This window comes from Caretta caretta, chromosome 3 (genome assembly GCF_965140235.1).
Source record: "Caretta caretta isolate rCarCar2 chromosome 3, rCarCar1.hap1, whole genome shotgun sequence".
Lineage (NCBI taxonomy): Eukaryota > Metazoa > Chordata > Testudines > Cheloniidae > Caretta > Caretta caretta.
Window position 1 is genome coordinate 205,068,901 of NC_134208.1, and position 26,379 is coordinate 205,095,279.

The 26,379-nt window shown below is 44.5% G+C and overlaps 2 protein-coding genes across 4 annotated transcripts in view; one reads left to right on the top strand and one right to left on the bottom strand.

Moving 5' to 3' along the window:
- SNX5 (sorting nexin 5) overlaps nucleotides 1–15,487 on the bottom strand; it is a 37,496-nt gene extending 22,009 nt beyond the window's left edge. Inside the window, exon 1 of one of the 2 annotated variants that reach the window (XM_048842475.2) lies at nucleotides 15,331–15,485. In XM_048842475.2, coding sequence (XP_048698432.1) covers nucleotides 15,331–15,369 — 39 coding nt within the window. In that variant the 5' untranslated portion in view covers nucleotides 15,370–15,485. Of the gene's footprint in view, nucleotides 1–15,330 lie in introns of both variants that reach the window. The other variant, XM_048842474.2, reaches the window with a different exon arrangement.
- A 102-nt stretch (nucleotides 15,488–15,589) lies between these two features.
- On the top strand, nucleotides 15,590–25,380 carry MGME1 (mitochondrial genome maintenance exonuclease 1). Of its 2 annotated transcripts, none has more exons than XM_048842476.2 (5): nucleotides 15,590–15,904; nucleotides 19,599–20,206; nucleotides 21,643–21,865; nucleotides 22,488–22,620; nucleotides 23,967–25,380. In XM_048842476.2, exons 2-5 carry the CDS (start codon nucleotides 19,666–19,668, stop codon nucleotides 24,108–24,110), a joined length of 1,041 nt encoding a protein of 346 aa, XP_048698433.2. In that variant the 5' UTR covers nucleotides 15,590–15,904; nucleotides 19,599–19,665; the 3' UTR covers nucleotides 24,111–25,380. The 2 variants fall into 2 exon arrangements, with proteins under 2 accessions (XP_048698433.2, XP_048698434.2); XM_048842477.2 differs by lacking the exon at nucleotides 15,590–15,904 and adding an exon at nucleotides 15,911–16,965.
- Nucleotides 25,381–26,379: the final 999 nt, after the last annotated feature.

The window sequence follows — 26,379 nt, forward strand, 5'->3', positions numbered from 1 at the left end:
AAGTCGATGGTTCAGAACACAAATCTGCATAGCAAGTGTGGACACAAAAAACTGTTCTGGTTCAAACTGGAGCAGCTGAAGCCTCTAACAATGAGAGGTTTTGACAAAGATCTGCCTAAGTAGTTCCTGTCAGGCATGGTCAGTTTAACGAAGTCGGACCACAGCACAGCTGTCAATCTTGTTAACTGAACCAGGGCTCAGTGCAGTTCTTCTGCATATGGAGAGAAGGACAAGCTGTTCCACATTAGCTAAACAATGCCAGTTAAACAGGATTAACAGTTTCATTTCAGGTTTCAGAGTAACAGCTGTGTTAGTCTGTATTCGCAAAAAGAAAAGGAGTACTTGTGCACCTTAAATGCTTAAACCAGAACATTAAATGCTCAAATAAATTGGTTAGTCTCTAAGGTGTTACAAGTACTCCTTTTCTAGTTTCATTTCAGTTACTAGCAAGGTATTTTAGGAGCGGACTTCATGGTGCATACTGCGATTTTTAAGAGCTTACTCTTTTTGACATTCCTTATCTCCGCTGTCCAAACAGGATTGACAGGCAAAACAATACAAACTGCTGAGTCTGTGAAGAGTGTGATAAGCCAAAGGAAGCAACTTCCTTTCAGCTAGTTTTCAAGGAAAGTGTTGCACAACCTAGCCAGTCCTACAGTTGTGAGCTGTCATTTTAGATTTTGTAGGGAAAAAAGTTGCAGTGCCAAGAGGAGGTCACAAATAGCCTTTGCATTAGTTGGTGACTAGAGAACATTTGCAGCTGTAGCTCACAAAAGCTCATGCTCAAATAAATTGGTTAGTCTCTAAGGTGCTACAAGTACTCCTTTTCTTTTTGCGAATACAGACTAACACGGCTGTTACTCTGAAATATGACTCACTGTTGCACTTCTCTTCTTGGTTGCTGTAGTGCATTGCCCACCCCGGGCCCCTGGGACTCCTGCCCCATCCAACCCCCCCCCCCGTTTCTTGACACACACCCCCAGGACCCCTGCCCCATTCCCCCACCTCCCCTCTCCCCAGAACCGGGCAGGAGGGTCTCATGGGCCACTGTAGTGGATACCCACCCACCCTTAAGAGCCAGAGGGACCTGCCGGGGGGTAAGGTGGGGAGTCCCGACAGTGCTTACCTGGGGCAGCTCCCAGGAAGCACCCAGCAAGTCCCTCTGGCTCCTAGGGGCAGGGGAAGCATAGCTGCAGTGGGGGAGCGACTGCTCCCCCCACTGATCACATCGAAAGTGGCGCCTTAGGCGCAGACTCCGTGGGTGCTCAGGGGCTGGAGCACCCATGGGGAAAATTTGGTGGGTGCACAGCACCCACAGGCAGCTCCCCTCCCCGCCCGGCCCCAGCCTACCTCCACTCCGGCCTCCGCCCCTGAATACGCTGCCCTGCTCTGCTTCTCCACACCCCCACCCTGGCTTCCCGCGATTCAGCCGTTTGGTGAGAAGCCTGGGAGGGCTAAGAAGCAGGCAGCGGCTTCCACCCTTGGCCTGAGCTGGTGGAGGTGAGCTGGGGTGGGGAGTGGTTCCCCTGTGTGCCCCCCACCCCCCCGTCCCGAGTTACCTGCTGCAGCATGGGCAGCCCTCCTTCCCCCCGCCCCCCAAGCTCACCTCCACATGCCTGAGTTTGAAGCCACTGCCTGCTTCTCAGCCCACCCCGGCTTCCCATGCAAACAGCTGATTTGCGGGGGGAGGAGGGGGCACGCAGAGAAGCGGAACGGGGCAGTGAGTTTGGGGAGGGGCTGGAGGCAGAGCAGAAGTGAGCTGGGGCCAGGCATGGGGCGGGGAGCTGCCAATGGGTGCTCTGCACCCACCAGATTTTCCCCTTGGATGCTCCAGGGCCAGAGCACCCACAGAGTCGGCGCCTAAGGCGCCACTTTTGGCCGGTTAAATTTAGAAGCCCTTTTAGAACCAGTTGTCCCCTGTGGAACAACCGGTTCTAAAAGGGCTTCTAAATTTAACAACTGGTTCTAGCGAACCGGTGTGAACCAGCTCTGGCTCACCACTGGCCACATGCCTTGATCTCTGAACCAGATATGCTCACAGTGCTACTAGCAACTTAAAGAGTCTGCACTAGACTTTTGTAGGTTCCCCTCCCACCCCCGCGTTGGCGCAGTTAGCTGCAGCAGCACTAATGCAGACTGGAGCTTACTAGGATGTCTGAAATACAGTTGCTACTGCTGGTCACACCCTTGTAGCGCCCGGGCACAGAAAGGCTTACACGCATTTTCCTAGCATAGACAGGGCTATGGAGGGGAGGTGACTGGACAAGGATCTGCATGTGAAAATACAGGCAGACCTACATTTTTCAGTACTCCACTTTATTTCAGCGAGCAACACGAGGCTGAGATTCAGCCTGGGGGCAGGGAATAGTATGAAGGTTGTTTTACTCTGGGGTTCTAGAGACAGCTAGTTATTTTCTCCTTCAAAAAAAAAAGGGATGTGAAGACACCCATGCACGTTTTGAAGTCAGCCTGGGGTTGCACGCTCGACCTCTGTACCGTAATCAAATCCCACGGAGTTCCTTCCTGTAGTTGTGCAACTGGCTGCTCCTAGCCTGTCATAGCCCTTTACGTAGCTTATGTCTGAAGAAAAGCTACCACCCCACCCAGGTTGGTGGAACAGATTTTTCCTTCCGAAGTAAAAAGAATTCAAATACATGTGATTTGAGCTGGAGTCTAATTAAGTTGGCCCTCTTTGCCCTTAAAGCCCCAGCTAACAATGCAGAATGGGGAGCCTTTAACTTTATATTAGTCTTAATGGAGGAGGAAGTTGCTATTCAATTGCTGAGACCAAGTCTGAACTTCCATTCAAAGCCTTCTTCTCTTCCTTCCTGCCCCAACTTGTGACTGGAGTAATCAATGCATTTGTAAAAATGGGTATTGTGATCCCCCCATAAATCTGATCAAACTTTTGGGTTTTTTTTTTTGGTTAAAAAGCAACTAGTATCTTCCCCACCGCCACAAGAGCAGACCTCTCAAGCAGCCAAGGCCCACATGTGGATCATGATGTGTGAAACACTCATAATAGGGACAAAAATAAATACAGCAAATTTTAAATCTTGTGTTTGTTCAGGCCTAGTATAGCTGGGCCTTGGTCTATCACTGGGTGCTCTTCCTGGCCTCTACTGCAATACTAATAAAATGCTGTGGGATTCCTTCCTTTAGTACAATGGGTCTTATAGAATTATGGAATTGAGGTTATTTCTGATAGCACATGCATGTAGGTAACTTTGGAACTAAACTGAGGGACACTCATCTTGGACATCCCACTGTCTTTCAGCCCACAACCTCCCAGCTGTGGGAGGCTTTGTGGACACTCAATGTCGGTCAGCACAGCCAACTTCCTAGAAACCAGAAACTTCATCCTTATGGACTGGAGCACAGAGAAGAGGAAGGGATCACACTAGATCAGTGGCTCTCAACCTTTCCAAACTACTGTACCCCTTTCAGGAGTCTCATTTGTCTTGTTTACCCCCAAATTTCACCTCACTTAACTACTTGTTTACAAAATCAGACATAAAAATACAAGTGTCAGCCACTATTACTGAAATATTGCTTTCTCTCATTTATACCATATTATAAAATAAATCAACTGGGATATAAATATTGTACTTACATTTCAGGATTTAGTACACAGAGCAGTATAAACAAGTCACTGTGTGAAATTTTAGTTTGTATGGACTTTGCTAGTGCTGTTTCTATAGCCTCTTGTAAAACTGGGCAAATATCTAGAGAAGTTGATGTACCCCCTCAAAAAGCCCTGCATATCCTCAGGGGTATGGTGGAGAACCACTGGATAAACCAGTTTCGTTATCCTGGGAAGGGTCCATTGGAAATGAGAGAAGGGGGGAGCAAGGGTTGAGACTATGCAGTCTGTTTTATATGCCTCCCCCCCCCATTACTACAGTATCTGAGCATATCACAATCTTTAAAGCATTGCTCCTCACAACACCGCTGAGTTAAGAAGCGCTATTATCCCCATTTCACATGTGGGGAACTGAGGCACAGGCACATGAAGGGCTAGATTGACAAAGAAATGGAGGCTTGGTGATGCTCAGCATCACCACACTTCACTTTTAGATGCTTAGAAAAATCATTGAGACTCACAAAGCCTGAGTTTGGCACCTAGGATCCCTTCACAAGGGATGGGGAGAGACAGGCACTTCAGAATGGGGTTCACAAAAGCCAACATGCTAGGTGACTTGCTGCCTAAACTAGCCAATAGGACTCACCCCTTTCCCTGGGATATCCGAAGCCCCCCAGCCATCCTCCCCCTCAGTGTTCAGCACCTAAATCCAGGCTGCAGAGAGAGACACCTCCCACTGCTTGGATTTCTCAGCTGCCAATCCTCTCCTTGTGTTAAATAGCTATACCATTTTTGCGAGAAGGTTTTTTTTTTTGGGGGGGGGGTGGAGGGAGAAGGAAGAGCAAGGAAGACCTCCCTCATCAACTTCTAGCCCAGTGATTGGGGTACTCAGCTGGAGCAGAGACACCACCAGTTCTGGTCTCCCCCTCTTGTGGGGGGAGACAGGATTTTAAAAAGGACTTTGCCACCTCTCAGGTGAGTGCTCTAAGCAGTAGGCTAGGAGATATTCTGATGTGGGGATCCCTCATTCTCTCCTGTTGAAGCTATTCTTGTGGATAAATAATGAATCATTGGGCCAGAGAGAAAGACACCCAAGCAGGAGAATAACTGTACCTAGTGGTTAGAGCCCATTCCTGAAAGGTGGGAGCCCTAGGATCCAGTCCCTCTGCTCCACTGGCTACTTTTAATCACTTTCTCCGCTTGAAGCTGTTCTACGGCAGAGCTTCCCGTCACCCACAGCCAAACATCCCAAACCAAGTGACTCAGGCACTCATCTGAGTAGTGGCAGACCCCTGTTCAAATTTCTTCTTGCCCTCAGGTGGGTGACTTGAATCAGTGGTCTCCACATACCAGGTAAAGACCCGGACCACTGGGCTAAAAGTTATCAGGCCCTAATCCTCCTGCACCTGCTTTGTGTAAGCTCACCTACAGTGGCCCAATTCAGTAAGCCACCTCTAAGCCAATGGCCCAGATCAGGCCCTGCAGGCAAGTTAAGTGGAGAACACCTAGGTTTCCCCAGTTTGTGCATTATGGTGGGGCTTAGGCATCAGCGTGCACCCAGAGACAGAAACAGGCAGACTGGGAACCTTTATGCAAAAATTTAAGCACAGAAGGAGTTCAGGCACCTACATGGCTCAGCGACAGCTCAGTGGGAGTTTTGTGAATCCCAGTGGGGCTGGATTCTAGGATTTAGATGCCTGAAGTGGCAGCTTGGTGCTTAAGTCCTTTTGTGAATCTAGCCCTAAGTGAGTTGCTAACAGTCAAAAAAGTCTGTGGCAAAGCAAGGAAATGAACCCAGGCCTCCTGTGGCCCAGACTAGCACCCTAACCACTGGGCCATGCTCTCTTAGATGAGAGGCATTCAAGGGGAACAGTCTCTCTTGCCTTCCTAAAGCATCTAGACATCTAGCATCACGTGATTAGAGAATCTGTTGTGTTTGGGACTGTTCCATGTGTGAGGCCTCTCACAGGTGGAACCTCATCATTTCTGCCCTCCAGCAATGAACCATGGGAGCAGGGGTGGAGAAGAGAAAGGAACCTCTTCTGCACCCACTACCCAGAAACAGACGGTGGGAGGGCCTCCTCCACCCAGTGACCCCCTCTCTAGGGAGGGTGGTCGAGAGAGCTGGGAGATATTACTTCTTCACCCATGCAGTGGCACTTTAGGCAGCTGAGTGGGTGGTGGAAGGTGCTGGGGACAGCTCAGCAGGAAAAGTTGCCCAAGGTAGCTGACTAGTTGCAGGGGAAGCATCTTTGCGTGGCCCTGCATGGGAAATGCCAAAGGCAACGGGCTGGGAGGATGGAAGGGATTAGTGCTACTGGTGCTCTTGTTTCCTCCTCATCTTCAGCATGCTGCAATCTAGTAGAGGGAACGGCAGGTGGGGAGGCAGACGCCACCTGTCACCCTGCAGAGTGCCCTCTAGCAAGAGGGGCAGAGTTAAGGTTGCTTAGATGCCTTGATTATGAATTTCTACGCTTTCAAATGTTTGGATATTTTGAACAACTGAATTTCTTTGATTTAATGATTGTTTTGATACAGAGTGTTCGTAAATTTACCTAGAAGTAGTGATATGTTCCCTCAGCTCTGACTCCAGCTTATGCTCATTTGTCTGGAAATGAAGTTAAAAAAAAAAGACAACTGGTACCATCTAGAGCAAGTGAGACTCCCAAAGTCAAATGCATTTGCCTACCATAGCTGCAAATTCAGTCTTTAAGCACCACATGACAAAGTCAAGTGCTTTCAGCAATCCACGTCTTATAGCTATTGTGCAAGTCCCTGAATTATGTTACTGATTTTATATAGTACTACTTATTTGTAACATTTTCCTAATATTAAGGATGCCAAACAATTAGATGTTATTTAAGTTACTGCAATAGATGATCCCATTGTTTAAATAATGGCTTAATAAGCCAAAGTTTCAAATAACCACATCAATAAACTTGCTTTGCAGAGCTTAGATACAGCATGTGGACACTAGCAGTAAGAATATACTGCAAATACTTGTCTCATCATTTTAAGCATGTGCAAGAGCTCCTGATTAGGAAATTTAGTTATTAGCTAGGACACTGGAACAAGAGGCAATCACTACTAAAAGTGTAAACAAGGGGTGTCATTTTATGAAGTGACTTTGCTTTTAACCAGTTATCTTTAAAGCCACTCTTCTTTTCACACAAAGCAAGATCACCTAATTTCAACAAAATATATGTTAGCAGCTAGATCTTAGAGATTGTAGCCAAGAAACAAATATGGAAGAAATGTTATGAGCAACCTTCCACAGCTGTATTTCTATTGGACACACTACAGCGCTATGTTCTAGAGTTCTTAAAATATCGAGAAAAAAAATCTCAGTTCCATTTAATGTCTTTAGATGGAGGTTTTCCTGAATCTAGTCAGGAAAACTTACTTTGAAATATTCTAGAAGGACATCACTGGCAGTAATCTTAAACGTTAAGTGACCTGCAGATATTATAAATAATTAAAAAGCAGGGCAATGCTGCATGCTTCAAACATCATGCACCTAGTTTGATTTCCTTTTTGTTTCAGTAAAGGATGTACTCAAGCCTTCGTTTACTAGAATATATACAGTACAAAGAAATAGAAGGTTATGCAATATTGTAAATAGTTGTGCAACCGGAATAAAATCAAGACACGCAAAAGTTAGTTCCAAAAGCAGCAGTTGCTTAGCCACATCAGTCCTGAAATTTTAATATGTTTTATAAGCAGTCTATTAAGCGAGGCATTTAACCAGAAAAACAGGACCATGCACTACATATGTGCAATGCATATTAGTGCAGATATTAAGGTATTAATAGCAACATTTCCCCCATCATGGATTTTAGCTGGGGAAGCTTAGAGTTGAAATTACATTAAATTTGTACTTTAAGCAAAGAAACTGAGGGCATGTCTACACAGGGATAAAAGACCCACAGCACAGCCATGGCTGGCCCACATCAGCTGACTCTGGGTCGTGGGGCCAAAAATTGCTGTGTAGACAGTCGGGCTTGGTCTGGGAACCCAAAGCTCTGGGACCTTCCATCCTCACAGCGTCCCAGAGCTCAGGTTCCAGCCTGAGCCCAATGTCCACACAGCAATTTTTCAGCCCTGGAGCTGGAGCCCTGTGAGCCTGAGTCAGCTGACCTGGGCCAGCCCTGGGTTTTTTTATCCCTGTGCAGACATACCCAGGGAGCAAGATGACATTGCCCCCTGTTTAGTGTTACTATTTTAGCCTTATTTGTTAAGCACCTGAGTGAGGTGGCTGGACTTAAGGGCAAACTACTGATCCAGATTGTTCTCCAAGAGAAGTCAGAAGGGCTGTGCCCACATAGTTCTGAAGATATCCCACAATTGTAATTCCACTGATGCTGGCACTAGTGGAAGTAGCGTTACTGATGGGCTTCCAGTGTTTCAGGTTGAACATGACGACAGAACATGATGGCAGCATGCTGGCAGCCAATCTATACTAGTGCTCCCAGCCAGTGAGATTAAGCTGGGTGGATAAAAAGCAATTTTAAAAAAAGGGGGTGGGGGGCCTATTTAAATTGAGTTTTTTGATAACATGCTTTGAGGGAAAAACTTATCTAAAGATAGTTTTAATTAAGATACATTATAGCTCAAAGTTATCTCATCATGGAATAGGGATTATAAATTCTATAGTATGAAAATATATTAGTGTAATTTTTAAGAAAAGTTTTGTAAATGAGTTCCAATAGTTCATGGATTAGGGACCCAATTTTATGGGGTTCCACAGGCTTCTGTATAGATTTAGGTTAATCTTTCTATCTACCCAGGGCTCAGTCTAAAAGAAACCACCAGAGATGCACCAGTTTTGCAGTTCTCAAACTGTGGATTTGCGTCTCCAGAGGTAACATGCTTGTTAACAGCAAAAATGTTTTAAAATAAATATGTAAAGGTGAGAAATAACAGACCTCAACTCTATTGTCCCTCTGCAAATTTGTGTACACAGTCAATCCCTTACCTCTCTCCAAAAGTGCAAAGTTTCAAAAAGTCCAATGAATAGAAGATTGTTGGGGGCAGAATAGTTCTGGACAAGGAGAAGGAGTCTGGAGATAAATATGAAGCGAGGGACATATGCCTGTTTTCTTATAATATGTTTGCTATTGAAGAAAAAAATCCAGAATACTTGATGTTGTTTTAGTTTAATAAAATAATTTAAATGTCTCATGATGTTCTCCTAATACAGCATGGCAAGAAAATCCTCCAAATATTAATGATTAACCTATCGAATTGGAGATAGTTCACCTTCCCAATGACTTCATAAATATCTACTTCAATTACCTTGGTAAATGAAATAACTAAACAATCATTCATTTTCTGATATAGCGGTAAAACTAATCTGAAAAGTTCTCAAAATAAATCATTGTTTAAAAATGTATAGTGTGCACCTTCTAAAAATGAAACCTACATCTGAGTTGTGAAGAATATGTATTAAGGTTATAACAACAAGAATGCACTTTTCTATAGTGAACCCATGATTAAACTGAGTCTTCCTGACTAGTTATTTAAATCAAACCCACCCCGAGATGAAGTAAAACTCACAGCCCTTCCATGTACAGAACTGATTTAACAGCAACAGAACAGGACCCAGTCTCATTTCACAGCAGCTCAGGAGGAGGTTTGAAACTCTCCATCCTGTCATCAGCACCGAGATTTGAGGGTATAGCAGCATTGAATCCCTGGCTTACAGCACATGGGCAGATCTGCATGCAGGACAGAGCCATTAAGCAATAAGGGTATTCACTACAGTAAATGTCCAACCAGACATGCCATTGAGGTTATGGATCTGCTCCAGCTATGCTAGGAGTTGTGCAATAGCTGCAACAATCCCTAAACCCTGCCGATGTTTGCGGAGATGCTGTGTGGATGGTGCACCGTCATCATTTGGACCCATTTGCGTTTCAGTGGTGCAGTTCTCCAACTCAGAGAATGGGTCGGAAACTGCCCACAATCCGCGATGACAGCCAGCCTCTTTAGACAGAATCAATTCAAGCACTACTACAGTCAAACTCAGGTCCTAGGGTTTGGGCCTTATAACAACTGTTCCATACAATGAAGCTCCCTTCCACTGCACATGAAAATGTGATGCAGCTAGCATCAAGCAGAGAAAGCTGCGAGTATGGCTTACCTGTCCCCCCCTTCCTCTCAGCAACGTAGGTCCCAGTAGCCTCATCTACCAGCAGTGCTCTCTACAGGTGGAGCAGAATTTAAGAAAACTCATTTCCCCCAGAAGAGTCCTATCGGCAGCAACCAGGAGAAGGAAGCAACTCTTTAGTCTCCAGGAGCAGCACTGTTAGTACGATGATGGCTCCTGCTAGGAGAACTATCTGAGCACCAAGTCACTTTCCCTCTGACACTTGCCACTCACATCCTCCACCAGTATCAACCCAGGGCATCAGGGGACTGGAATCAATCCACTTGTCCTAGAAAGATTAACTTCTTCACCTACGGGCACCTAGGGCATTAAAGTGAACCCAAAAGGACAAAGCCTGCTAATACCTATGATCATCACACTTACACCACCACACTACTGTTCAAGTACTATCCCCATAATTTAAGCCAGCAGTTGTCAACCAGAGGTCTGGGACCCCCTGCGGGGCTGCAAGCAGGTTTCAGGGGGTTTGCCAAGCAGGGCTGACAGACTCACTAAGGCCCAGAGCAGAAAGCTGAAGCCCCAGGCCCTGAGCCCCACCAGATGTGATGGAAGCTAAAGCCTGAGCAGTTTAGCTTTGCTAAGCCACCTGTGGCATGGGGCCCCAGGCAATTGCTACCTTCCAACACCAGCCCTGGCTTTTATATGCAGAAAAAACAGGTGTATCACAGGTGGTGCATGGAGTTTTTATAGCATGTTGGGGGGGAACCTCAAAAAAATGGTTGAGAACCCCTGATCTAAACAATACAGTAACTGGTTGGGTAACATGCTTTGCCTTCTGTTTAGGGCTTATTTTGAAGTACAATGTACTAGTAGGACTGATTGAACACCAGAATATAGTCAGTTTCACTGGCACTTGCTAAATATATTCATGTTCCAATATTTGACCAGCTATAGAGCTGTTTGAGTTCTGTAGGACAGTATTTATCAGATAAATCTGTAAATACTGGTGAAGTTTGTCAAGTAAGTGACTTGACTGAATAGTTACTTTTAAAGTATTGTATCCATTCCTTTCCTGGCTTCATACCACTTTTCCTTCCTCTAATAGATCATGCTGTTCTTTGCATTCCATTTCCTGTTCTCTTGATTCTACTCCTCCCCATCCCACACATAGCCCTCCTCCTTTCCGTGTGTTCCGTTTTCTACTTTTGCTGCTCCTTTCCTCTGCTTTGAAAAGTGTGCTGTGAGAGTGGGCAAATGTATGCCTATCCCACACAGACCCATCCTCACATGGGTCTTGGAAATTGTTAGCCACTTGATACCGCAGGGACTAGCCACTGGACCAATGCAAAGTTGGGCAGGAGCAGGCACTGTCTGGAAAAAGCCAGCTTTCTCTCAGCTACTGAAAAAAGGAGAGAGTTAGAATTCCTACCAGTGTGTTGCACCTGGACCCTGCCTAGGGATTGGTATATCAGCCTCTTGCCACTAGGTGTGGCATGTTTGAAGCCAACCCAACTCCTGGGGAAAGGAATACCCTTTTCTCCCATTCCCCAATCACCACCCCCTTCCAGATCTTCCTGACTGCTATGAAGGTTGGTAGTGCTGTCCACTACTCTACCACTCCCTCAGCTTTCTAGCTTTTGCAGGGGGAGTGTCTCCAGTACCTTATCCCTCACCCACATCTGTTTTGGGATCTTCTTCCCCAGTAAATAATTCCACTACCTGCCGAGACTGTTTAGGTTAGCTTAACTATGTCACCCAGGGGTGTGGATTTTTCACACCCATTAGCAACTTAACTGAGTCAACTTAAATTTTAGTTTAGGCCTGGCCTTAAGTCACTCTGGGGAAATTACTCCATCCTCAGCCTCCTTGAAACCAGGAGTCTAAAGAAAGAGGCAGGTTTGATTTCCCTGCTGGATGACAGACTTGTAAGTTGCCAGGGAGGGCACCTGCTCCAACTCTGTACCATTTTGCTATCTCTAGACACCTTCTAGATTTTTAATAACTTTAAGCAGCTTGCCACTTAAGTTTGTTTTGAAACAGTTAAGTAAACTCCTAATGGTCATCTCTACCCTTTCCCTTTGCTTTCCCCAAGCTAGACCAGCACACCACTCCTCCCAGTCCTTTCCCACCTCCAACCTATCCTACTCACACCCTGACCACCTTCCATCACAGTGTAAAAGCACATGGTCTCAACTCCCAACAAGAAGCTTAGCTTATGAAGCAGAGGTCAGACACCCATCCTGCTTGATAGTTAGGGCCCAAAGACATTCAAGAACAAGCAGAATCTAAGCTTTTGTTTAAAGTACTTACCTAATCCTTGAGCCACAATTGGAAGGTTACACAATCATAATCAACCCTGTAAACAGCTTGAAACAGTGATTGAAATGCTGCTTCCCACTAAGTGCACTGGGATGTTAATGCCACTTTAATGTCAGCATAACCATTCAATTACAGGTTTCAACAGAGTTGGGGAAGAGACCAGAAGTGAAATCCACAAAGAAAGAAACAGAGGGAAGACAGAGGGAGTAGGAACATCTGTGGTCCTAAAAGGGAGCCAATTTTCTGACTACATGATGCTACTTCTAGATGAAATATTGATATAATAAGCAGTGAAAAGTTCAGTTACTACACTGAGACCATGCTCTGTCTAACCTTGATGTTCATGCAAGTCTCTCAAAGACCCCAGGGGAAACTTCATCACAGATTGAAGGCTGGGCAGTATTGTAATTTTAAGTTTATTCCTGGCCCAGAGCCCATAAGAACTCTGTCCTCCCCACAACCCAGTTGAAAGGGGCTTTGTCTACACTGATTCAGAGAAGGCCTTCTGGTCATTAAGACAATTCCATTGAGCTAATAGCTGAAGAAAACACGGTTTTTGTCCATGCCAATAATCTCAGTGTACTGCAAGAGAGCTTCTGAGAAGTTAAATAACTTCTGCTTTCCTCCACATGTTCTAAACAGAAGGTGGCATTTTAGAACAGAAGTACACAAGGGAAGCCAAGTGAGACTTCATGGTTGCTGTGAAGTGTATTACAAAAATACGTGCAGGTTCTAGTTTTCCTCATTTTTACTGGAGAATTTAAATTTAAGGTGCCCCTTAAAAGCCACTCTCTTCTAGTGAAAAGTTTCCAAGACTCCAACAGGAGAGACTGCCTCAGACATTTATAACTCTCCCCCCTCATCTTTCCCCTGCCAAACTAGTGATGGTGGTCTGATCTAAGGGCAAGACCACTACATTGTTCAGTGTGCAGGAGAAGTATAGCAAGCATGGCAATTTTAAAAGGCAATGCTCCTATTAAAAGCCATCACAGACACAAAAGTTTACGTTTTGTAACGCCAGCCAAGGGGCTTAATCAATGCTGGGGCAGTTTACTGCTATAAATGGATATTCACACAGCTTGGCTAATATCTTGGAAAAATGGCTAACACTAACTAGTGCTAGCTAAAGAAAGTGTAAAGTGGGCTCTGAGTCATGGTGGGGTGTGCCAGATAAGTATAACTCAATAGGTTTCTGTTTTAAATTAATTTGAATTGGCACAACACTGTTAGAAGTCTGCATGTCGCAGCAGATACCACACTAAGCTAGTGTCAGTCATTTCTATGATGATGGTGAGCATTCTGTTCTCCCACAAGAGCGCTAACATGCCAAGTCCCTTAGGGCTCACTGCTCCAAGATGCAAGGTACAACCATTAAAAGAAAACTATCAACATGGACTGTGATTAAGGACATGCAGCCTGTGTTTCATCTAGAAATCATGGCTGTCTCACAGATAATAGCATGACTCTGGGAGACTGGATCATGAAAGATCAGCTGTCTGAAACTGACTCCAGAAAAGACTGAAGCAATGCTAACTGGAAGAGGTAATCTTGTTTGATCACCAGCAGTTGATATGCATTACCTGAACTTTCATTTGTTCAGTACTTCCATGAAATATTCAATATAGTTTATTTTGACATTTTGTTCCATTTTAAGGCTACTGCTATTTCTAACTTTTGTTTCTCTTCCTTCCCCATCCTCCTTTTTGTTTCACCACCCTTTTTCCTAAGTTTGTGCATCACCTCCTTCCTCCCCTCTATTTTATTCCCTGCAACTCACATTTTCCCCAACCCTCTTGCAAGCTTCACTGAGACTCCATCCCTCAATCAGTCTGTTAAAATGATCAGCAGTTAAGCAGTGCTGACATAAGCTTTAGAGTTCAAATTCAAAGAGTTTACCCCCCCTCCATCATTACTTTAGCTGCCTGCAGACTCAGGAAGACAACAGCACATCATGACAGGTTTCAGAGTAGCAACCGTGTTAGTCTGTATTCGCAAAAAGAAAAGGAGTACTTGTGGCACCTTAGAGACTAACCAATTTATTTGAGCATAAGCTTTTGTGAGCTACAGCTCAATTCATTGGATGCATTCAGTGGAAAATACAGTGGGGAGATTTATATACATAGAACATGAAACAATGGGTGTTACCATACACACTGTAAAGAGAAAAAAGAAAAGGAGGTCTCTAGGGTGCCACAAGTACAACAAATCCACTCGAGCATAAGCTTTCATGAGCTACAGCTGCATCCGACGAAGTGAGCTGTAGCTCACGAAAGCCCACACTCAAACAAACTTGCTACTCTCTCAGGTGCCACAAGTACTCCTTTTCTCTTTGCGAATACAGACCAACATGGCTGCTACTCTGAAAACTGTAAAGACAGTGATCACTTAAGGTGAGCTATTACCAGCAGGAGAGTGGGGGGGAGCTTTTTATAGTGATAATCAAGGTGGGCCATTTCCAGCAGTTGACAATAACATCTGAGGAACAGGGGGGGGGGTCACATCTGGAAAGTTCTCTTTGCAACCATGGAGGCTAGACAGACCAAGTCAGCCATATAAGTAGACAGAGACCAGATCCTGCCCACAGATCAGGTATTTGGCTTAAGGCAATCTGTTTTCGTGCCCTTACACACTCCCTTAGTACTTCACTGGAGCTGTGGGTATTAAGCTGATGTTGCCTTTTCCTCCCTACTGTATCAACACACAATCCTAGAGTACAGGGAGCATTTTGTTTAAGGCATTTGGGGTTTCAGCTTTCAAAGACACTGAAGTCACTCAGCCGCTCCAGGAGAGCTATTCTGCGTTGCCTCCACAGGTCTCACGTGGCTAGGGTCAGTAGTCACGGTGCCCTGGGGAGGGGCCACGGTGTGTTAGTTACAGCACCAGCCCTGCCCCCGTGGTACAGGCACAGTCAAGACACACACACACACAGGGGAATTTAAAGCAGGGGGCAGGCAGCAGAGCAGGGAGCGAAGACGGGGACAGGGCAAAGAGCGCAGCACAAGGGGGAGGCAAGTGACAGACCTATCCCCGGGCAGAGCCCAGCCAGGGGCTCCAGGACGGGCAGCCAGCCCCACCGGTGGGGGGGGGGTCATCCGCCCCCCAGCAGGGGTGGCTCAGCCAGCAGCCCCTTGGCAAGGAATAGGGATGTTTGGGGGTCACAGCCCCACTGGGAGGAGGATCCAGCCCGGGGAAGGGGCGAAGCGGCCCCAAGGGAGAGGGAGCAGGGGGGGGGTCTCAGTCCCCGGTAGGGAAGCAGCCCCCAGAGGGGGGGGCCTGAGCCACCAGGGCGCCCCACAGCGAGCCGAGCCCCGCCCCATACCTTCCTCTTCTCCTCCACCTCCTCGGGCAGCGCAGCCATAACGCCCGCCGCTGCTCACCCACAGCCGCCCCCTTCCCTCAGGGCCCGCGGCGGCTCATATAGGCTCAGGCCACCTGACCCACGCGAGCGGGGCCGGGCGCCGCCTCCTCAGCGCCTCCCCCACCTTCCCAGCAGCACGCGCGCGGCCCACCATAGAGACCTAAACGTGTTTCCCAGAAGGGGGAGCACGCGCCCGGCTTGGGGAGGCCATTTTGGCTCCGGGCGGGAAAGCCCGGCTAGGCATGTACGCTCGGCGACCCTGCCCTTAGTTGGGAAGTGGGCGTCACCCGTCTCCGTCACGTGTTCACACCCCCCTCTCCTATCACAACTGCAACCTTCCGCTGACGTAAATCTCAACCGCCGAGCTCCGCGCCGAGGAGGGAGGCGAAATGCATTGTGGGTGTTGTAGTTCTTCGGATCAAAGCTCTGTACAGCCGATAGGCTGAGGGAAGGAGGGAGAGAACAACAAATCCCGAGAGGCGGCGCGCTGTTCTGGCGGGAAGGTAGCGGCAGGCCGGGCGCTGAGTGAGCGGAGGTAACGGCGTTAACGGTTGGAGGGAGAGCGTTCGGCTGGGGAGCGGGGCAAGGGCCCCGAGTCTGGCGAGAGAGACGGGTTCGGCTGGGCTGAGCCGTGTCCCCCTCTGGCCGGGCCCTCGGTGGGGCAACAGCCTCCCGCTGCCCCGAGCCGCGTGGAGACAGAGTTCTCCTCAGGGAAGGAGGCACTGTACTAACAGCATCCAGCCCTCTTCACCCCGGACCTCCCAGCGCTTGGCAAAGGAGGACAGCGCCGTCATCCCACACTTTATAGATGGGGAAACTGAGGCACGGAGCCAGGAAAGTGACTTGGCCATGGCCACCCCGCAGCCCAGTGACTGGGCTGGGAACAGAACCGAGATCTCCCGCCTCCCAGTTTGCCGTTGTAGTCACCAGGCTAGGCTGCCTCACTGCAACACACATCCCCAGAGAGACCTTTTAACTTTCTCTGTTAAAGTCAACATCCAGGAAGGGGGACTCTCACCTCAATGCAGTGAAAACTGGCAACACGTGTTGCCTAGTGGTTAGAGCACTCGACTGCTCAGGGATCTTGGGCAAATAATTTTGCCTTTTGTGCCTCAGTTTCCCCATTTGTGAAACGGGGGTAATGTTACTGACATTCTTTATAAAGGGCTTTGAGCGCTATGGATGAAAAGTACAATATCAGAACTAGATACTATTGTTATAAATAAGTTAAGTAATGCTCATTGCAGTTACCACTGAGGTGGCATTAGTGGCTTGTATTTGCCACCCAGTAGGCAGCAGTCTTCTTGGCATACGTGCAACTCTAAGGCACGTGACCAGGATTTATCACTGAATTTGAAGGAGTAGGACTAGATTTTTTTTTTTTAATTGTCTCTCTGTACAGTGAGTTTAGGCAGAGTTTAATTTTCCTTTGTAAGTGATCATGGGTTCTTTACATACAAACATCATGTGATTCAGGGCATAGAGCTTAGTATTCTCCTTCATAAAAACTCAAAAATGTCCTTTAGTTTGTATTCGTCATAAGACTTTCTTCTGTATGTCGGCATGAGAGGTCAATGGGCACGTGCATGCTAGCAGGTAGGTTATAAATTTCCTCCAATCCCTAAAATTGGTAGTGTGAGCAAGGGAGAATGGATTATCACCCTACCCAGATTTTTGTAATGAAACAATGCTTCCCTGAAATAACTTGCTTCTGGTAACAACGGCTGACCTTTAGATATCAATTTGCTATGCTCACCACTTCACATCATTTCATACACAAGATAGTATATTTTGACAGTCTTTAGAATTTATATCTCTTTCATAATTTACAAACATCACTCCTTATTCTTTGTCTAGCAAGTAGCAAATTATGACCGGTAACTGACCTAAATCAGAGACTGGAAATAATTCTATTAAAAATGAAGAGTGGTCACAGGATTAAAGAATAGTACCTACTGGCAAGAACAGATTGTTTTAATTAATTCTCTATTCAGTTAAGCTTCTGTTCAGTGATACCAAACATGAAATATAAGGCTCACAAGAAGCCCAAGGTGGACTGATTTTATAATTGTGACTGAGAAGAACTGAAACAGATGTGTATTTAATGCAAACTACAGTACTTCTTTACACTACCAGAAAGAATAAATGTATTACTAAAAAGAAGGGATCCAGCCCCTACTGTAGGAAGAGCAAAACTGGAGAAAAACATCCTGCCACCAAATAAAAATAAGAAGTAATACAAAAATTGATATTGTTCAGGTTTTACTCAAAGCTTGTGCAATTAATTTCAATGAGATTGAACTGGGCAGAATTTAGCCCATTACATAAAATCAATCTACATGGTTACTACTCATGATCTAATTTTGGCAATAGTTGCACACCTTGTCTTAGTAAGAAAATGATTGGAATGGATTGGATTGCCCTTCCCTACTACACCTGACTGCTCTATTCTTGTGTGCAGGCAGGAAACTAAACTTGACAAGAGTCTGAATGTCAGGATGCTCAGAGCAAGATTCATGTCAATTTCCCATTGTTGCACACTGGAAAAGAGCTAACAGATATAAGAGGACATGGCAAACATAACAGGACACAACACAATCCTAATTTTTTTTTTAAGTAGATCAAGATTTTGACTTATCCCTTTAAGCTTGGATACTGTCATCTCTGCTATACAAATGTAATAAATCGGGAAATTGTATACTTTGGTATTCAAAATGTCTTAGTAGGAAAGGTTTCCTTTTTAAAAGTACTTTGTTTTTATTCTAAACCAGAAAAAATGATAATAGCTATATTGACCAGGAAGTTATGGTTTCTTTTTCATTTCCACTACATTCCTTATGGTTAACTTATATTATACAAACCAGTCCAAACAATTCTAGGATGGAACAGCTTGTATTGTGATTTTTCTTGTTTGGTTTTTTTTTCCTCTCTTTCTCTTTTATAGTCCACGACGTAATCCTAAAATTACTAGCAATTCCCTTGATGAATTGCTAGTAAGGGAAGCACCTTAACTGGGACTGCATAAAGTCCTTTGTCACTAGGATTGCTCCATCTACTAAGCTGTAAGCGCTTTTGGGCACAGATCTTGCAAGTTGTTCTGTGAGCCCCATTGACTTCATCGGGACTCCGTATGAGCACAGGGATGTCCCTGTCTAGACTAATTTATAAGATCAAGACCTTTGTATTTTTTTTCCTAGTACTCCTACTGTTTGAACAGCGTGTGGAGTGTTTGAGAAATGCAGTGAATGAAATGAAAAATACTGAAGTGTTTCAAGAACAAAGCAGTCGTGTTAGCTTGTAATACATATTGCCTGCATGTTTTATTTGCAAAACATGGAATGAAGTAACTTTGATTGCTAAGTGGATAGCTCTCAGTAGAGGAAACTTAAGCCCTAATAGTGCAAAGACTTGTGCCTATGTTTAATTTTAAGCATACTAGGAAACAGTTATTTCAGTGCAACTACTCAGGGTCAGAACCAAAAATTGCAACTACAACATACTTTTCAGAGCCAGACTATAAGCTAGACTATCTTGGTCTGCAGCTTCTATTAAAGAAATATCCTAAAATGTCTTAGCTTAAAAATAGGACTTGTTTTATTCTCAGTTAGAAAAAAGATCTAAATTTTTAATTTAAAATATATATTTTCCAAAACAGCTTAAACTGGTATTTGAAGATTGTGAATATTTTTTATTTCCCTTCTCTCAGGCTTCTCCAAGTCTCAGCTCTCCAGATTCTAGGCTGTACATAAAACTGCTGGCTGCTTTCTCACACGTACCAAGAACAAACAGATCCCCACCATTCCCAAAGAGCTCATCTTCCCTCTCTAGTCAGTTAATTCTGCTCCAGGACTTGCTTCTGTCTAGCCCATGTAGCTTGTCTCTTTCTCCCTGCATGTAGTACCATCTTCTCTGTACCCTCCTACAGTTTTGCTACTGTAAGAGGCAGAGCCTTCTGCACTGCAGCTTCTCCCACTTGCAACAGCCTTCTCTCCACCTCATTTCAAATCAGAAAATAATTTTTCCTCTTGTCTATACCTCTTATTTTATCTTTCCATTTGCTATTATTTCTCACTATTACTGTATTGTTTAACTCAAAGTGGTTGAAGTTCAGTTGATATGAAAGGCACTAATGAATACTGTGCAGCTTTAATTTGTAAAGGGAGATGATAGCTTGATGATACTAAAGAGTTGCAGTAACTCTTCAAATCATGGAAATTCTTTTTCTACAGTGGGAAATTATGGAAGGTTATGAATGCTCCTAACGGAAGAAAGAAAACTCTGTTTAACCATCTATAAATGCTGCTTCAGGGAATGAAATCCCTCAAGCTATTAACCAGAAAATCTGGGAGACTAAAAATGCTGTTCACAGAACATTTTTGCAAAAATCAAGTCCCATGTGTGTGCCTGTGTATCTCCTCCTACCTTTGTAGCAAGAAGAAAAAAGAGAATGGTTATGAACAAGTTGACCAAGAAAGATACATGAACTTGGTCCGTTCTGTCACATCTTCCAAAGCCAGCCCTCAGACACCGGAAACATTGTTTGAAGAAGATAATCTGATATATGGACCAGTGAGTAAATTTAAGCCTCCAGTTAAGGATGTTGAAGCAAAAATTCCAAAAAACTGGGTCCCTCTGATAAACTCCAATAAGAGAGCTTTGCCTTCAAACAGTGACGGAAAGCACCTGCTGAAAATCAGTTTACAAAGGCACAAGGTGCCCAGTGTGACGAGTGTTCTTCAGCAAACCATGCCTTTGGACCAGGCATTCTACCTGAAGAGGTGGAAGCAGCGGATGATTCTGGAACTTGGAAAAGATGGTTTTGCAGAATATACTAAAAGTAAGTCTAACCAAAGTGCTTCTGAAAATAATGGGCCGTGCTCAATAACATAGCTGCCGGATCTGGCCCTAGAAGACACACACTTTGCATATCCATATAGCAGCGTCCATTTCAGAATCCCAAAGCACTTCACAAGAATGCCTGGTATTAATGGACCACATTTTGAGGCCTTCCCTGATTGCTTATTCAGGGACACTCCCATTGACTACAAAAACCACAGGGGTTGGACCAATAACCTAATAGTACTTAGTGGTAAAATGGGATTCGAATTTAGGAGTTCCTTGCTCCAACCCCCATTATTTTGGTAGTACTTGCTAGAATCTGCAACAGGTTGATACTTCCCACCTGATTTATGGAGTTTGACTAGCACTTCTACAGATAGAATGATATATATATTTTTTTTAATGTTTGGGAATAAAGTGGCTCACTGCACTATATAACTGATTGTCTGAGGATCATGGGACACCCAGAATTTTTGAATAACTGGACATGACAGTTTTGGAGACTTTGGTATTTGCATTCAGGGACCCAGACGTGGAGTGCAAACTTCAAAGCCTGCTGGCCAGTTATCTGATTTTAGACCACTGTCTGTCTCAACAGGTCTGAGGCTCTAAGAGTCTTTGGTCCTGCTGTGTGCTCCAAACCAACCAGCATTTGGGCAGCCACACAGCTTGCTTGATATACTGAAGTCCTTAACTTTATATGTGAATTCCAAGTTTTTCTGTGAAGTCCTAGTGCATATCAGGTCTTTAATTCATAAAGACTGTTAACTGATTTTCCCCATGGTCAGTGGGGCTAAGGCACCCTAGTCCTGCTGAAATGCCCAATCTTGGGGGTGCTGGCTAGCTCTTGTTATACCTAGAGCTTGGCTAATACTTTGAAACTTCTTACATAAATTTTTGCTCAACTGAAAAGCTGAATTTGCTGTATTCACACTGCGTCTGTGTTCTTGAATATTTTCATGAACAAACATATTAGCAAGAATGTTCTACAGAAACAGCACATTTTAAGCAGCTATCATTCCTAACTCAAACCTTATCCTAAGAGTTATGTTCCATTAGGTAGCAGATGCATCCAGTTAAAACTAACCATCACAGCTTTGATATCAAATACGATGAACTGCTCAAAAGCATTCTACAGGCCAACACTGATTCATAGAAATTGTATGGCAAATATGTTTGACTAAAGAATAAATCTGACTACATCGTCAATTGCTCCAGGACAATTCATGAACACAGGCTAATTTAGATTAATACCTTAAATAATTCCATTATTTGTTCCCTTCCTATAGCCTTGAAGCTGTTTCAGCACCAAAATGGGGCTGATTTTAGAGTCTCAACTATATAGTAGTTTTAAAAATACATATTTATCCCATATATGAGCATTGCTTATTAAGAAAGGGGTTTTAAAGGTCTTTTTTCTGTCATCTTTCATAGACATCTTCTTTCAAGGAAAACTATTCCATGCAGCTTTGGAATCTGTCTTTTTATCTGAAGAGGTCCCGTTGAAGGAGCAGGAAAAAGATACCACGGTCTCTGGCTACTTAGCCAGTGTGCAGCATGTCCTGAGAGACATCAGTGGAGTAAAAGCTCTTGAAAGTGCAGTTCATCATGAGACTCTTCACTATTCAGGGCTTGTAGATTGTGTGGCTGAGTATCGGTGAGATGCTGGTTCTCCTGTTATATCGCACTGTGTTTTATATGACTTTGGTGACCAAACAGCTGGCTTGTGGGCCAGATCTGACCTATTTGATGTTATGTGGCTAAGATGGTAGGACACGTCACATAGCAGCTGGGAGGTTGAGTGGTCTGGGGGAGGAAGCCAGAGAGACTGCAAAGCTGAAGAAGCATCAAAGCAGCAGCACCAGGGATGGAACAGGGGAGGTCAGGCAGGTTCAGGATGAGAAATAGGGATTGGAGGAGAGGAACAGGGGAGATCACACAGATTGCCCTGCTAACAGCAGTGCTGCTATTCTTTTAGCAAGCCATCTCTGCACAGCAATGGAGTGGCACGTTAGCACGAAAGGGCTAAGTGAACCAAAGTGGTGTCATTTAGAACTGCCATTGGTATTTGTACTTATTCGTCCCTGGATCTAATCCAGCCTGTGCAGAAGGAGTTCATAACTCAGGCTGGCACCAGCAACGTGATAATAACAAATGACACTTCATCAGCAGGAAACAGGAGAAATAGAGTAAAGTGTTTGACTTACGAGTCTGACATCACGTTTTTTTCATTAGCACGTAGTTTAACTAAAATACTCCTCTTTTGCTTGGTTTTACAGAGGCCAGTTATGTGTGATTGACTGGAAGACTTCAGAGAAATCAAAGCCGTATCTCCGGAACACATTTGACAACCCACTACAGGTTGCAGCATATACCGGAGCCATAAACCATGATGCTAATTATGACTTCCAGGTCAGTAGGCCTACTACCTGCTGAGACAAGCAGCAATACTCACATCAACTTCATTTTCCCCACTCACGTCCTCTAGTCACCCCCATCCAATATAGAACTGCAGCTAGCATTTACACACTTGCACCTGTCCCAGCCTAAGTTAATTCCATCATCATTGCTGCTCCTGCTGCCTCCCTTGGTCAGCAGTATGTTGTCAGTGTACTCAAGGAACTTTCCACTCATCAGGCCCTTAGCAAATGGCACAACTATTGAGAAGTGCTGAGCTCCCAAATCTCCAACTGAACTCAGTGGGAACTACAGGTGCACAGCCCTACGGAAAGTCAAACCCTAACGCAGCAAGCCAGTTTACAGTGAGAACATAGCACGTGGCAACACACAGTGGGGGAGAAGAACCATCCAGCTCCATGCTGCTTTGCGTGAGCATGGCACGTGAAAGGGGAGGAGAGGAATCAAACTTGAGAGCAGGCAGACAAGGAAATGAGCTAGCAACAAGCACCCCTCATTGCCTCCTAGAAGAGTGCCTTACTCCACTGGCAATTGAATGGATGTGGTTAAATGCCCTCCTTAAACCATCCGGGAACATTACTCCATTCCTTGGCGATGAAGGGAAGTGGTGCCCATTACTCAACAGCTGAGGAAGGGACGTGTGTTTATAGACTCCAAAGAGGGTCAGCTTGGGCTGAAGGATGGCAGTTCCTGATTTGGAGAGGGAAGATTAAAGCAGGAGAAAATGACAGGATACCCAAGGCCCTGTCAAGGACTTTTTAGGAGAGGAAAGAAACAGATCAGTTAAGCTGAGGACTTGTATAATGCTATGGCAAGATCATTTCTCTGAGAAATATAGGAAGTAGCTACATGGTTCTGTTCCCTCTTTTTTTTTTTTTTTTAATGGCTCTGTTAGGCCAATGATATCACTTTATTCTTCACTGTTAACTTTTTATGTTGTTTTATTTGACAAGTCTGATAGTTAGTGGAACATGCAGAAGGAACCATTTCCTTACAGCCTGATTTGCTGAATGGCATGGGCCTGAATCTGTACTGGCACAAGCAAAAATCTACTCAAAGTCCATGGGAATTTTGTCAGTGTCCAGAACACAGGATTAGACCCTTAAGGCCTGATATGTAGGATTGCTGAGCACCTACAACTCCAAATCATTGGGCACTTCCATACCTTGGAAAACTGGGCTCCTAGTGCTTTATTGTGAATAACATTGCTTATTAAAGTTAGTGGTTTTTATTTTAGCTTTACATTGATCTACGTGGTGAAAATGCAGTTTAATCTTGGGAATAGTCTACTGAACCTGCCTGTTGATATTGAACAACTGATGTTATGCTTTTCATTGCAGGTTAATTGTGGACTTATTGTGGTTTCTTATAAAGATGGTTCCCCTGCACATCCACATTTCATGGACTCAGATCTGTGCTCTCAGTATTGGAACAAATGGCTCCTGCGCCTTGAAGAATACACAGAGAAGGAAAAAAAACAATAATTCAATTGAGACAAGTTAGAGGGGTATGATCTGAGCACAGAAGTGAAGCAGGAAGTCCTGAGTTTTAATATAGTCTCCAATACTGACCCTCTTTGACCTTGGGCAAATCACTTAATATCTCTGCCTCAGTGTCCATTTGAAAATTGGGTCTAATACTTGCCTACTTCACAGGGGTACAAAGAGGATTTAATGGGACAACTTAAATTGGGCTGATATTTACATTTTGCAGCAAGCTTTTATAAAACCTGAAATCAATAGAAATGTTCTGACAATTAAAGAAAAAAATCCAGTTAAAAGTTTATGTAAGCAAACTATCACACTCTTGCAGTGTTTGAAACCTAACCCTTGCTGAACTGAGAACATGAAAGTGAAATTGACTCTGAACCAAAGCAAAACTTGCATTGTCAGAGCTGAGTGAAATGCAAACAATAAAAGCATAGGTAGTGACAAGTAGACTTAATTTTAAACATTTCAGCTCTTGTTAATCTCTCATCTGTTTACAACATATGATTTTTATGTTGACAGTGTCCCTTTGAAGGCAGAAAAACTACAAGTGCTAAGAATTCTAATTAAACCTTCATTAAGCAATCACTCAGGATGTTAAGACAAGTTGGTTGCTTTAGCAGACATGCTCCACAAAAGAGGAGCAGAAATATAATTTGCATAGCTGAAGACTACCCCTAAGAACCATATAAAACAAGAGGTTGCTCTAACAAGAGGGAGCTCTCCTACAGACTTCTCTGCCTTCGTACAAAGCTGCGTCTCTCACATAGAGCAAAGTGAGAATGAAACTGAGGCTTTGTATCTTAGCCCCCAATTGAGCAATGAGTCCCAAGCAAAAACTCTTGTGCCAACACTGCCCCACTGATTTCACTGGGGTGTTGCATAGACGAAGGGGGCTCACCCATGCAGAGCTAATTGCAGGATCAGAACCTGGGGCGGGGGGGAGAGATGTATAGTGATGCCTGAATATTTTTCAGAAACCTTAGTCTGTGGTTTTGAAATTTAAGAACTGACGATTTAAGAACTGAAAGCTGATGCTAGTTCTAAAATAAATAAGTAAAAACGGCAACCATATCCCTCACGGACTAGAAAGGTATCTTGCTTTCTGTTAATACGTTAAGTCGACTAAATAAGTTTATTGATTAATAATTAGTCCTAAAATACAGGAGTCACTTTTGAGACTCATTTCATAAAAACGAGTTTGTAAGAAGGGAGAGTAACAAGATAGTGTTGTAAATGTTGAATAAATACTATGGGGTAGTTCTTAGATGGTGTTGCTTTGTGTATGTGTCAACTTTTCTCATTTGTTTCATTCCTTTGAATCATACACTTGAGCTTTTCTTGTCATCACTCAAAATTACGTATTTAAGTACAGCTAATCCATAATTTTAAAGACTACCAACCGGACAGTACCCGAAAAGGACTGAACAGGTTTGCTTTTGAACAGAAAGAGGGCCATGCTGGGTCAGACTCATAGTCCATGTAGCCCAACAGTTCTCAAACAGTGGGTTGGGACCCCAAAATGGGTCACGACCCTTTTTTAATGGGGTTGCCAGGGCTGGCATTCGCCTTGTTGGGCTTGGCGCTGAAGCTGAAACCCAACACCCAGGGCCAAAGCCCAAGGTCTTCAGGTTATAGTCTCCCTGCCTGAGACTGAAGCCCTTGGGATCTGGATTTGGCCCCCCCACCCAGGGTGGTGGGGCTTGGGTGAGCCTAGGCTTCTGTCTCCCCTCTGGGGTTGTGTAGTAAATTTTGTTGTCAGAAGGGGGTCACGGTACAATGAAGTTTGAGAACCCCTGAGGTAGTCCAATATCCTGTCTTCCAGCACTGACCAATGCCAGACACTTCAGAGCAAATTAACAGGACAATTATCAAGTGATCCATCCCCTTATTTTGTAACGCGTTACTGATCCATGAGAGGACCTTCCTTCTTATCCTATGACTGCTTACTTTGCTTAAGAGATTTTGGTGTGGGATCTTGTCAAAGGTGTTCTGAAAGTCCTAGTACCCAATGTCAACCAGATCACTCTTGTTGACACCCTTAAAGAATTCTAATAGATTGGTGAGGCATGATTTCCCTTACAAAAGCCATGTTCATCTAGCTGTCTGATAATTCTGTTCTTCACTATAGCTTCAACCACTGTGCCTAATACAGGCTGTTAAGACTAACTTCAGTAAGTGCCAAGATCACGTCCAGAGCCTTTTTTTAAAATCAGTGTTACATTACCTGTCCTCCAGGCATCTGGTATAGAGACCGATTTAAACA